Source organism: Cataglyphis hispanica, chromosome 1, assembly GCF_021464435.1.
Source record: "Cataglyphis hispanica isolate Lineage 1 chromosome 1, ULB_Chis1_1.0, whole genome shotgun sequence".
Taxonomy (NCBI): domain Eukaryota; kingdom Metazoa; phylum Arthropoda; class Insecta; order Hymenoptera; family Formicidae; genus Cataglyphis; species Cataglyphis hispanica.
This window is the reverse complement of record NC_065954.1, coordinates 3,498,862-3,513,511: the sequence shown is the minus strand read 5'-3', so window position 1 is coordinate 3,513,511 and position 14,650 is coordinate 3,498,862. Positions and strand designations below refer to the sequence as shown.

The following is a 14,650-nucleotide window of genomic DNA, read 5'->3' as shown; positions in this document are numbered from 1 at the left end:
GTCGATCCAGTCATCGCTACTGTCATGTCATGTCATTATCTGATTGTATACTGGCGTATTGAGCGTCGCCCACTCGCAATCTCTAAAAAATCCCATATATTATAGTGTCGAAATGTATAGATGACACGACTTGGCGTGGCGCGTCAGATTATTGATGCAATCGTGTACGTATCAAACGCATACTATGTCGTAGATACAAAGAATCGCTTCATCGTTGCATCGGCGTCGAATTACATCTCGTACGATCGCACTTCCGCTTCTTGTCACATAATTATTTCAAGCCCGCAGTGTGTGGCTTGCTGATGCAAAGATACAATACGAACTTATAAACGTACGAGTCGAGTATGAGACATAATTGAAGTGTCGAATCGTGTAACGCGAGAGAGACAAGATGATTCGAAAATAGTTCTAAAGCCGCAGATCAGAGTGGAATTTCATTTTACAATTATTTTCTTTTATTGTCCGTTCTTTAAATGATCTCTAAATGATTCAAAAATTTTGGAAAACTAGAGCTATAACAACACAATTTTTGTTTACAAACATTTCTGAATTTAGTCAACAAAGTTACTTCTGCTGGATACGATGAACAGCTACTACTAGACGACGTCGTGTTCCTTGAAATAGTTCAAACTCGGAGTCTTATCAAATTGCCGCGTATTAGCCCACATTATGTCGTTACGGCCTACTCCATGAATCAAGTTTGCTCGAATTGAAGCACCCGTACTTACAACGTAGTAAAAGCGGAAACTGAAACGCCAAGCGCCTCCGATGAGCTGCTAAAGCGACAGTGCTCGTATATATTATTCACAAGATCATTGATTACTAGAAGTTCATTCCGATGAGTCAGACCTACTCTGAAAACTCATTCGTGTATATATTGTGATAATTATATTGATATTATGCAAAATATTATTCACACATGTAAATTTAACAAATAAATATATCTCGTGAGTAATCATATTAAAAAAAAAAAAAAATTATTTTCGTCACATTATGCATAACATCTAGCAGCACATATTAAAATTGATTCCTCTCGCAAATTACTGACTTTCTAATCTCCTAATCTCAAACATCAAAGAGACCGCAAATATTAAATAAATAAATATAAATATATAATAAATATACATAAATTATTTGCAATATATACATAAATATTAATTATATGAATTAATTATATGAATATACATTTATATGAACAAACGTATAAGTATAGCATAATTATATATTTATAGAATACGCGTGAATTAATTCGCTCGTGATTGCAAGAAGAAGAACGTATGCCAAATGCTAACTTACGCTGCGCCAGGGCTTTTTAGATGCACGACGGAATCTACATTACAGTTAAATCGCCCGTAGCCGCGGAGAGTATTTAGCATGGCAACACAGAGAATGAGAGATACACGATGGCCAATTCTACCGGGAATCTAAATCTCGTCGAACGGCGACGGCGCCCACATGAACTTGCCTGAGAATCGTATACCCGCATTCCCGGATGCGAGTGGACAGATTGACAGCCTGATTGAGTGTCAAGTCTCACCCGCGGTCACGTGTGCGTGCATGCAGTGACATTTCTAGACGAATTTTGTGTAGTAACATTCATCGCGGATAAATATTTATGTAACGTTAATCACATTATTTTTGCATAATCTAGACATAACGATGCGCCATTCTCCCGTTTTTATTCTTCCATTAACTATTTTAATATGTATATATATGAGTATTATTTTATTTTATATTATGTGCGGATTGCAATAAAGATTATATTATATCCGGGCAAATAATAATTCGTACCAAATATCTTCGTAAAATTCCTACCGCTAATATAAATTAGACAATGTTATCACATTGCACGTGGAAAAAAAAATATTGGTGCTGTCATCTTCACGGTATCGTCTCTCGACTGAATCATCGTGACTGCCCGCAATATCGGCAAAGCAGGATTTTGACTAGTCGATAATAAACCGCACGTTGCAGGGATCTACCACATCCGCGATCGTAAAAGATTCGTGCTTTAGAACATTATCTTGTGTATACGATGTATATAGCAGACAATAAAAGAGAAACCATTTTTTTAACTTTGCTGAAAAAAAATTGAGCGCATTTAAAAATTTAGAATAAAAAAAAATAATTTTTTAGACAGCAAACAACTTTAAAAGTAGACGATAAGAATTAGATTTTGGAATATTGTAAAACGTAATTCTTATTATTTAAGTAAAAATTTTTATTACCTTTAACACTTGATTTTGGTAAAAAAAAGTCCCATAAGTAATACCCCATTTTAATTAAATTTTGATTTGGAAAAGCGCTTATTTTTAAGATTTGACCAAAGCGCCAAAGAAAGCGCCAGAAAAGTTTCTTCTTTTAGCGTGCTGAATTCATCCCTTCATGCAAATACGCGGATACCCTGTATATTTTCTCGTACGTGCACACGTGCAGTTTAAGATCCTTTAAATCATTCAATTTTTATGGAACAGGATCATAAATGCATGCTGTATACTTTCGATGTGAATAGGCTTTTAGATCAGGCGGATACGTTTAATGTTAAATACGAGCTTTTGTCTTCCGCGCCGGAGCGGTTTTGCGGTTTAACAACCGGAACTCGGAGTAATCTCGTTTGTCAGTTAATTAGTGCGTTAGCTGCGCTTCGAAAAGTCCTCGAGGAATCGTTCGCACGGAATACTGTGTGTCGCTCTCACATTGTAGTCGTAATAATTTTATTTGATAGCTCGCATAGAAACTGGCAAAAAATATGTGAAATATACTATATTGTCCGCACAGCAATTTTCGATTGGGTCGCCCGAGGATGTCACGAACATCTCTTCTCGGAGATGCTGTATGGAAAGACCGTTAAATACGGATATGCTACATATAGTTCGTTAGAGATATATTTCTCTTTGCGTCATAAGTATATATATATATATATATTTTTTTTCTCTCATATTTCAACACGGGAATAATTAACTTTTAATAAAATTCAGAATAACAGAATTTGAACAGAACTTTAGACCGCAGTTAACTACCATAGAGCACTGCAAACCGGAATCCGCTTGTTTGTTCATGGCGTTATCTTCCAGACGAAAGAGTAATGCCAGATTGTCCAGATCCGGTTTGTACCGAAGTGCATTCGACCACCATCTGTGTTGACAAAAAGAAATTTCATTTCGGGGAACGAGACGCACGTGGAAGCGCACAGCCGAGAGAATTCCGGAGCTGCAGATCTCCTAGTCTCTATGCGTGGCATATATATATATATATATACATATGACATCGTTCTAATCTATTTCATCGCTTTTATATCTTTCAGCCGCGACGATAAACGATTCCGCTGTTCGTAGAACCGCGCCGGGACGTAAAAGGCACCGTTACAATTAGCGTTCGCAACGAACAATTTCAAGAAGCGCCCGCAGGACAGAGAAAACCGGTGCTTATCGCAAGCTTCGATCGGCAAGCAGCGACTCCGCGGACAAGGCGAAGATGAAGGCAGATAAATTTCGCTTAATGAAATATCATTAAATCATGACCCGGGCCATCGTTAAGCGCTATCTCAAAAACTTTTTTACGGGGCAGGCACGAATAAACGCAAAAGTTGTCGAGGAAAATAAAAAATTTATAGCGATATACGTTCGAGGATACTTTCGAGTTTTTACGTTTGTCGCAACATCGTATGGCGCACGCAAGAAAAAAGATAGGCTGTCGCGCAAATTTATTTAACTCGTTTCGAAGCGATATTACCTCTCGCGAGATGACATCGACGATACCCGCCGATACTGAAAGTGAAATACTTTACGAAATATCTTACCAAAAATAGCCTTTGATTCTCCCTGCGTCACGTCATAAATCTAAAACACTGCTCCCATGACGCAATAATTTTGTTTTTTAAGAGATAAAGACATATGTGAGTGTTTCGTAAATTTTTATCCTCTTAACTTTTTTCATTAAATACATAATAAATAAATTTGAACAAATTTTTATTAAATATATACCCTTCGTAATTATTTTCTAATATAGCGATCTTAAATTATTCTATGCTAGAAGGAAAGGACGATATTTTTCAGTCCTCAATTAAACGCAGAACTATTTCTTTCTCACTTATCTTGTTTCATTAAATGTTAGTAATTGTCGGATAATTTTGTCAAATTTCCTGTCTTCCTAAAACCATAATTTGGGAACGGAAAATTTTATCTCACTTTTATCGAATAATCTTCTGCTGATTTGAATAACTTTCGAGCGGAAAGCAAATGTGTCGGGGCACAAAAGGGACTTCTGTCCGGCAGAAGAAACGTCACATGTCGCAGGCGAGAGTAGAGAGTAGGCTACGGTGGTTCAAATGGTCCGTATTTCAATAATGATAAATCACCTTGGTTCGACGCAACGACAGCCACGGCCGAGCTTGAAGAGATCGCCGTGAGATATCACCGTCAGGGGTCTTTCTATCTCGTGACTTCTATCTTATAGATAGTCAAGTCCTCTGCCTGCGAGGCCCTACAGGATGATTCAAGACAAAGTGTCTTTTACTGCCATTTAAATATGTACTCTCCTCACAGAAACTATATTTTTTTTATTATTATTATCGAGGTGTTCTTTTTATTCGTCACAAATTAAAATTCATAATATGATAAAAATATATTAAAGAATATAGTTCTATGACATTAAGAATTTTTAAAAGCATCCCTGTGAATTTATATTCTTTTTATCCGCATACTTCTTGCAATATCATTTGTAACAATTTTCCTATCACTATTCGCGCTCGAAGACTCATTAATTCTATCGGCTTGCCCTAACGTGCTTCCAACGTTGCGGTCGTGCCCAGATGCGTGGCACGTAAAGAAATCACCCAAAGATAATTCCTACACGGAGATGTTATGTTGTGATATAAGTTCGAGTGCCGAAGTATTACTCGCCGCGAACGACGAGCGATCGAGTGCGTGTACATGTGTGACATGTCTGGGCGTGGACATGTGTGTGTTCACGGTTGCCGCACGAAAGCAATGAATACGGGATGCGGGATCAATTCAAACGACAGATTAAATGCCCTCGAGATCGGGGTCGTTCGAAGAAGGAAGGGAAGGCTTCGATGCATCGGCAGGGCTCTCACTGCGCGCGATCGGGAAGCCGATCCCAAGACGTGCATCGAATACTCGAAGATTTTTCGTCATTTCCATACTAGAATCTTAAAAATCTCGTTTTTCGTGAACATAAGAAAAAACCGCGAAAATCATACAAATAAGAAAATTATTTATATTCTCGCCATAAAATCGAGAACTATATAGTTTTTCAATAAAATGTTGATGTTAGCGTGAAAAAAAAAACAAATGCAACGACTCTTGGGACGTCTATGTGCGAGCATAATGAACTCGTATTCTCTCTTTTTAAGAGATTATTTGTTCAGCGACCGGTTCGTTCTATTTCCTACGCGATGTTACACGGTTATTTTTTTCCCTGCATCTTGCATCGGACGAATGAAATTTCCGACATACGGCAGCCGCATATCACGATGATGCGCTATTTTCTGCCGTCGCGCTCGCAGTCATCTCCACTTCTGTCGCCGGGCCTTTCGCGCATCATCGTGAATCGCCTAATTGTATCAGTTCTACGTCTCACGTACGCGATACGTAATTTACCGGTCGACGAAATTGCGTGAGGAAATCGTGGAAATTGTATAGAATTTTTTTTTGAGCAAGCGCCATGTATATTATACAATAATAGTTATAAAAAATTTCTCGATCTTTCGTTTCTATTATCTTACTTCGAATCAGCTGATGTCTCTTGCGATTTGACGCTTCGATTATTTGCCATGTACCTCGACATTCGGGCACTTACACAAGTCGAAAGACGAGTATCGGCCGTTTATTCCCCTCTTTCTACGGAATGTCGGCGTGTCATTACGCCACACAGTTTATATAATTCTATGAAATCCCTTCACGGTCGCGTCCACGCGCGGGTCGCTCATTTCGCCGATTTGCACGAAATTATATAAATTTAACGTCATATTCTCCAGCCGTATATAAACATCACTAGTAATTTTCCGTGCGCAGACGACGACGGTAATCTGCATGCCTTTCAACGCCGGCGAAAATGCGTACTGTCTGCGCCGGATGCGTAGGTTACGCGTCCCTGACCTAGGAATCTCGATTTTGTAAAGCTAAAAAAAGAAAGAAAATGTGGCGAGCATCTCTCGAGAAAAATATTAAAATATTCTCAATGAGAAGATCTTCCGTAATAAATCTTTTTTTTTTTTTCGATTAATGAGATTAAAGTTTTTCTTTTCGAAGATAAAAAGCAAGACAACTACCGAGGGAAATTTGTGCGATAACGTCTTCGCGTAATCCGGAGTGTCACTGCAGACGCATCCGACCCGCGGGAATTATATTCAGCCTTCCGATGCAATTAATCCGTCGCTTCGATAATCCGCGTTCATCGATATTCAGAAACATTGCGGCGATGCTGGCGGGCGGGTTACATATTCAAGCGTAATGCATGGATAAGTTGAAACAGCACGAACAGACGCACGGCCACGGATCTCAACCGCCGTGTTTACATCATCGGATGAAACTATTGGACGGGCGGGAATGCTGCTGCGCATTTTCAAAAACGTAAGATATAACAAGAGGGAAACAACGAGAGATACGAGAAAAGCTGCCTTAGATACATGTTGACGTTTAAAAATGAACGGAAATCCAGTATCCACGTATCCACTAATAATAGAGAACATAGCAGAAGGCTAGAAATACATATGACTTCCTTCCTTCGACGTGCCGTGCTCTAAAAATAACATGGACGTTCGACACATCGGAGGGGAAAAAGGCTGTCTAATTCTCTTCAAACAGTAGATATCGCGCGACCCGCACGTGCTTCCACTTATCCACGGTCATAAATCAGCTGATTTGTGCGCGTATGCGTGTGGATCGCGACCCGGTAAGCGTGTGAACTTGTAACCCAAGTCGAAACGCGCCGCTGACTTGGTCTCGCGCGATCGATTCGCTTGTCCGGCTGAAAATTCAGTCTAATACACCGGAATCTCGTGTTTAATTTATGGTGCATATATTTAAGAGTGCATTTTCAAGGAAGAATTATAAGAAGCTTACACTTGGATCATATATCTCTCTCGTTTAATTTACATAACAAGTTTATCGTTAAACTATTTTCTATCTTGCCACAGGCTATTTAAATTGCGTTATTTAACCGTGCAATTTTTCTCATTTATTTACTTTTCTATAGCAAAATTTGTGTAGTTTTATCGTATATTTATTTGCATTCGATCAAACGTGGTTTTTTTTTTTTTATTCGAGCAGGTCAAAAGGTCGATACTAAAACTGTAGGACTACAGACGATCCGTATTATGTTTCATTTGTAGAAGTTACTTCACTATTAATTACCATACATATAAAAGTACAGAAGTGTGCGGAAGACGATATACAGGGTGAGTTCAAATGATCCGGCCAGACTTTGAGATTTTATAAAAAATTTAAGTCTGAACAAAAAATTTCCTATAAACATGAGTCGATAAATGTTTCCTTAAAAAATTAGTGTCCAAAAATCTCTGAAATCACGGTTATTTTATATATTTTTAAAAATATCAGGAAAAGTATGTGTTTTTTAACAAAAAATACTAAACAAAAATTGTAAAGAATTAAATTATCTTTCAAATGAGATCAGAATGATTGTAATACGTTCCACAGGTTTTGAGATAACCAGTTTTAATTGTACAAAAAAGTGTTTTTTCGACTATCGACCTTTATATCTCTTATCTCAAAACCTACGCTTTTTATCTCTTATCTCAAAACCTACGAATACTACAATCATTTTAATCTCATTTGAAAGATAAGTTAGTCCTCTACAATTTTTGTTTCCGTACTTTTTCTTAAAAAACACATACTTTCTCTGATATTTATAAAATAACCGTGATTTTAAAGGTTTTTGATCGCTAACTTCTTAAAGAAGCATTTTTCGACCCCGGTTTAAAGAAAACTTTTTGTTCAAAATTAAATTTCTTATAAAATTTCAAAGTCTGACCGGCACGTTTGAGCCCACCCTGTATATATAAGCTAAACTGAATATATGACGTCGCATGTTTCAGGACAGCATACTCCCATTTTGCACTATCGAGCTCAATTAAACTAGAAACGTAACAGAAGTACGACCTCGTAGAATTGCGGTAATATATATTACACAGCGATCTAGTTCGTAGCGCTATGATTTTAATTCCGTACTCTATTTTTTGCCGTATGACGTGTATTAAGTTCGAAACGCTCCCGATTATTCGCATTAATCACATGTGATCATATCGAGTATAAAGGCGAGCGTTTCTACATTCATCTATTCCACCTGTCACCGCGTAATATGCGCGATGCGGATTCTTATTCAACGATCGTTGATCAATGTAATCAATGTGATCGCCTTTCGCGCAAGATAAGAGCTCGATCAACTAGTCGTTTATCGTACGATATCGCAATTTTGGATTTCGTAAATTTCTTTACTTCCATTCTGTCTCGATCGAGATTTTAATATCTGTAATAAGCGCGCACATTAAATAAGAAAAAATGTATTTAAAAAAAAATCTCAAAAAATCTGTAGCTAATAGATAAAACATTCGTAGTGTAATAAATTACATATGTCAGAATGGAAACTATGTTATGAATCTTGTTTTGAAGACATGGAAATTAATTTACACAAGACAGATAAGACGCTATTTTACGAACCCACAAGTCGATATTAGAACCTCTTTGTGTTGTTCGTCTTTTTCCAATCGACTCTGGTAATCGTGGCGAGTTCCACAAAGGCGATAATCCATCGTCGACGTCGTTATCTCTATCAAATCGCGCCCTACCGATCGCACAAACGACCGTAAAGTGGAATCTTAACAAAAGCATTAGGATCGTTCGTTTCGACATTTCGACGCGGAACGGTTTAAAAGCGAGTTAATAGCGAAACGAGTCGTCGTGAAGAAATGTCCACAGGTCAACCGGACAGTCGACGAGATAGTCGATCCTTCTCTTTCTCTCTATCCAATTTTTCCGGCGATTCGCCGCGATTTTTTTGCGGCGTCTATCTTGTCGCGATCACGGAATCGTGGCGCACGCCGGGGTGAAAGTTGCTTACCGCGGAATAAACATCGCGAATGACGATTACAATAAAACCACGAGCCAACCAATAATTCCATTCGTACGAATTGCCCTGACTTTATTCGATTTCTTTCGGCAGTATCGGTTTCTTTCAGATGTACTCGAATTAAATCTTTTCTTCTACTTTCATAGAATTTTCAACTTAGCATCTATTTTGATAGTTTAAAAATCACTCTTTTTTTAAATTATTTAATCTATATTTTTGATGAAAGCTCCTCTTTAATTCTTTAAATGAAAAATTAGTCATTTACTACCTATTTGAGATATCAAATAAGAGCTTAATTCTTATATCAATTAAATCTATAGAAATTATTTAAAATTCAAATATCATAATTTTTAGCACTATATATCTTAATAATTTGTCATAAATTTTAATTCTATTAACGCAAGTAATTTCCTACATTGCAGCATTTTTGTTAGAAAAAATTAATTTTAAACAAATAATTCATGTAAATAAAATTTTTCAGATACATTATATATATAATATATATATATATACACGAGATTGTGTTGGAAGACACTTTGTATGTCTGTATATATGAATTGACCAGGCGGGAACGGCGACCCCGTCCAGCGCGCGACTCTTTGTCAAAGTCCCTTAATCATAGCGTCATTTCTCAAGCGGAATCTCCCGCGGATCTCCGTGTATGGAGTACGCGGTGTGACGAACGACTCAATTATTGTCCGGTGCACCCCTCAGGGGGAGAGGAGAACTCACTTACCTCTTCTACGAGAGATCTCTGCATATTGGTCCAGCACAGTTTGCACGGGCACACATCCTTACTGGTATCCTTCGGATTGTCATTCCGTTCGCGGTCGTTCCGCGCGTTGTTGCCAGCGGCGGCCTGCGGTGGCGGCGGCGGCACCGGTGGTGGCAGCGGACTCGCGGCCACTTCGAGGCTGTCTGAACTCGAGTTGTGACGTCGCGGCGGCGTGATGTTGCTGGCGACGTTTGTCTGCTGGCAGGTCGCCTGTCTGACCTCGCACAATCTGCCGTGCTCGATGCCGCACGACATTTGTTGGCCACATTTAATGGCCAATGATGGAGATACGTATACATTCGTCGTGCACTTGTTGCTCGGCTGCTGCGGCTGCGGTAGCAGAAAATCTTCCAGCAGATAAAAGCTCTGCGCGCGATTCGATCTGTTGGTGGAAGTCATAGTGCGAGTCTCCACGGTACTCTTTTCCGCGGCTCTGCAGAAATCGCGACCGTCTCGATTGTTCCTGCATTGTTCGGGATCATCCAGTTGATGACGGCTACGTGGCACGACGTGTCTCTCGTCCAGATCTCGATCGATTGCCGGCTCGTTGTCTTGATACAATCTCCGGCTGACCTTCGACCTGCCAACGGCCTGGCCAAACTCTCCGTTCTCTCGATAAACGTCTCTACTGACTCGGGAGACTCGCGCCGAGTAGGAAGTCGGCTGATGATAGCGCCCCTTGCAACTCGAACCGCGTGATTCCTCGCGAAAGTGCTCACCCTCAATCATGGACACGCTCATATTGTGCGACAAGGAGTTCTGGCTAGTGTGGGAACTACCGCCGCCAATGTTGGCGGGAGTCTTCAAAAGTGCGCCGAGAGATCGCCACTTCCGGTCCTGTTGATTCGTCGATGTAGACGAGACCGAGGATCTGTTCCACTTCCTCTCGTTCGACGGTGATGTAAGCAGACTGTTACTTGCGGACCATTTCCGCTCGTTCGTGGGCGACGTCATTGAGGACGGCCACTTTCTCTCGTTCGAGGGCGACGCCATCGAGATATTGGACCAGTGGCGCACCGACGAAGTGCCAACAGCGATAGGACCGCTGCTAGTGGTTTTCTCCCGTTCTCCCGCAAATTGTTCCTCTCGTTGTCGGGCCTTCCACCAAGATGATGTCGAAGTGAAGAGAATTAACGCGCCCCTAAGAGGATTCTGATTCTTGGCCGTTCCCTTCGGTGAAAGGTCGCGGTCTTTGACCTTCAGTGAGCAGTCCCTGAAATTGGAATCGCATTCGCGATCGCTGAACGCGGCAGCATCGCGCTGTTCTCTCAGAGCGTTCTTCGCGGCCGCCACCTCCTCTTCGTGATACAAGGTCGCATTCGTGCTACGCAGCCGCGGTCGGATCTTTACAAAGCCATAATCATTACCGTCTTGAACGACGGGATCGAATGGTTCGCGGGACTGCCGATGATGCTGCAGCAGGGAAGAATGCGTTGCCGCCACCGCCGTCTGACCACCGTATTGATGATGAACGTTGCTCAGCTGTAGACTCGGTTGTTGCAGCAGCGTCGAGGTCCTCGTGCGATGACCTTCGCTGGCGGTGCCGCGTTGCAAGCACGAGAAGCTCGCCGAGTGCCGTAAGCTCGAGGGCGTATTGCCCGGCTGACTCACGCCCAACATATCGCCACCTTTTATTTTCAGTCTTCGATCTCACGTAAGAGGCGGATTGTGTATTGATATTAATGTGAACGTGTGTACGATGTGGGTAGGGCTTATACAAAGGGGCAAGGCAGGTGGAGAGGCAGTTAGCGAGAAGTGAGAGCTAAAATCGACGAAGGAGAAAACGGTACAGCGGACGGAGCAGCGATTTCAGCTCGACATTACTCCTGGCAGTGTTTTTATCAGTCTCGGCGATAACATCCGGAAGAGAGGATCTCTCTTCTTCCCTCCTTTTCTTCTAGGCTAACCTGCTCTTGCCGCGCTCGATTCCTCTTCCCTGTATCGCGCGCGTCATCATCGCCCTGACTCGAGACTCGTGTGATTCTCTCTCTCTCTCTTTCTCTATCTCCTTCTGTCGTCGAAAAGCCACCCTGCCACGGGCTACATCCTCATCGTGTACAAAGTGTCTGTCTTTCTTTCTCTCTCTTTCTCTCTTTCATGCACCGTATGCGACGTCTATGGATCGTACGAGATCTGTAACAGAAAGTAGGAACAGGGTAGGGAACAGCAAACTCAAAATAAAAATGCCTGCGATGAAACGAAACGACAGCAGTGGCGCGTCCGTGAAAAAATCAAAGTGCCTAATGAAGTGAACGGGGAGGGCAACGTTACAGGGGGGGAAAGGGGGGGGGAGGGGCACAAGAGAGGAACGGTAATTTCATCGTGAGACACGTGTGATAAATGCGACGATTCTCGAGATTAGGTATCGAAACTCTGCGGATGATCTCGCGAGCTGTGATTCACAGGAGGAGATTGGTGAAGGATGAAGGTCGTTCTGCGGCCAACGAGACAAGCTATATCAGCATGTCTACCTTCTCCGCTCAAAGTATTTTCCATGAAAGTTTGCCGTGTTTGTACAATGAACAAGCGACGTGGTGAAACGCGCGGGTTCGTTAAATTTTTCTCTCGTAAATATGAGAGTGGAGTTCTGAGCAAAAAATAATTCTTTCCTGAGAATAAACATTCTTCTTATGCAATTAATGTTAATATAAGGAGAGTGTTAAAATCAAATATAAAGCTTACAAATAAACTTCCAATTTAAAATTTAAATAATCAAAATATTGTTAGAGTATTTAAATAAACAGATATAAAAATATGTAAATATTTTTTTTATCAAAAGCTTGCTTTTAATCTACTTAACTCGGAATTTACAAATATTACGTTCCATTCAATCTTGCAAGTGTAAGTATATTATAATACAAACACACATACGGTGATTAAAATATAATGTTACGAAATTAAATGCAAATGAAAATGAATAAAAGTACAGAATTGGAGCGTATCGTTCGGATGTAAATACAATGCTTGAATGTTGTTATTTGATTACACAGTTTGCAAAGCCGAATTGTACGCTGTTGAAATTGTGACACAACGAAATGAATATAACAGAATTTTCGCGGAAACATCATCAGTAAAAATGTCGCTAATGAAATGTAAAAATGATTAATGGGACACGACTGTAATTTTTTTGATGCAATGAAAATAAAAGCCGATGATGTATCGACATGCTCTTCGATAATACATAATCAATGCAACGTATTAAAAAGAAGCTCTGGGGAAACAGAAGCCGAGAGAATTACGGAATTACTTCGTCGACGAGGATAAAGGAAAAAGGAGGATTTATTTCAAAATTTAGGACACGACGGCATCTCTCTTCTCTTTTAAGTCTACAATATTGGCGTAATTATTTCCTAATTAGCATAGTTTCGTGATTAATATTCGCAAGAAACGCATCCAGTAGTTAATTAAAAAGATCCGTTGTGTACTTGACAAAGTGGCAAACCGTGCCGTTCCTAAAAAGGTTCTCTCTAAAAAGAAGAAATACATATAGTACGAAACTTTTGTACTTTGTCAAGTCGACAGCTTTCCGAAGGTGAAGTTACCGAAGAATGCTAGGAAGACGCGAGGTGGAGGATTGCACTTTATCATGACACTTTAGTCAATCGCAAGTGTTAATTAAGGCTCTTTTCCCTTTTCTTTTCTTTGTCTCGCAAACAAAACTGCATCAGCTTTGTTGATAATATATGCAACGCCGTGTCGTCACATAGAGATATCTCAAGAGAACGCTCGACTCGCTCGTGTCAGTTTTAAGCAATCCGTGTAATTATCCGCGTGTCGTAAGACATCCGGTGATTCCGCGACACCCCGTAGATACGAGACGCGATCGGAACGGAGGAATTCGCTCGCTCGCGCTAACATAGGCTCCGATACAAAACGAGTTACACCGCTCCCCAGCGGATTTCTCTGACTTTATAGCAACGGCACGCGGCCCGTCGTCTACTGCGCGTCTGTATGTACATGTGTACGTAGGTGCGCAAAACGGGTGAAAGGTTTTTCAAGGCGGGAAAGCAAGTGACACCCACACGGCGAACCACGTAGCGCGTAAGCGACGCACGGCGATGCGAAAAGGCAAGGCCGCGTTCGCGCGAATAAAAGTTCGCGGCGCGCTCTTGCGAAATCCCCGCTCTTGCGAGCGGGCGCAAACGCCTGTCGTAACAATAATAACACGTAATGGAATATAGCCGCGAATCGCGCGCAATTAGATATCGGAGATATTTGCCCCGGCCGATCGATCGCTTTTCCAATTACGCTCGCTCTTTTTCTAGCACATATCCTTTGGCCTCGACGATGCGATCTCTCTTTGATTCTCGAGACCGTCATTTCGTGGGTATCTCACCTCACAGTTCGCATCGCGGGAATTTTCTCGAGAGCACGTACCGTAATTTAGTTGAAATTTCAATTAATGTGTATGTATGCGTGTATGTACAATTGCCATGTAATAAACTTTCGTCTTTATTCTGGTAAGTAAGCCTCGATTCCTCGCGCAGGAATGTACGCATATATTTAAATGCTGTTGCATTCTTGGATACTTGAACATGTATATTTCACGTATCATGTATCGCATGTATATTTTGTTTACATGACGCATCAAATAAGAGCGTGAGTTTAAGCTAAACCGAATTTTACGGCCAACGCGCGCCTTCGCGGATGCAAAACGGTTCGCGCTCTCGTTGCGAGCACGAAAGCATTAGTCAATTAGCTCGACGATTTGACCATGTCGTTTTTAAACGGACAATACGTATCATCCTAGAAAATCGCGAACCGCAT

The 14,650-nt window shown here is 40.9% G+C and overlaps 1 protein-coding gene across 5 annotated transcripts in view; it reads right to left on the bottom strand.

Annotated features, from left to right (window-relative positions):
- Positions 1 to 14,650, bottom strand: part of LOC126852706 (probable serine/threonine-protein kinase dyrk2) — a 142,953-nt gene that overhangs the window by 81,307 nt on the left and 46,996 nt on the right. For all 5 annotated transcript variants that reach the window (XM_050597770.1, XM_050597779.1, XM_050597761.1 and 2 more), the window contains one exon: positions 9,845 to 12,016. In XM_050597770.1, the coding sequence (XP_050453727.1) occupies positions 9,845 to 11,503 (1,659 nt within the window). In that variant the 5' untranslated portion in view covers positions 11,504 to 12,016. The remainder of the gene's footprint in view (positions 1 to 9,844; positions 12,017 to 14,650) is intronic.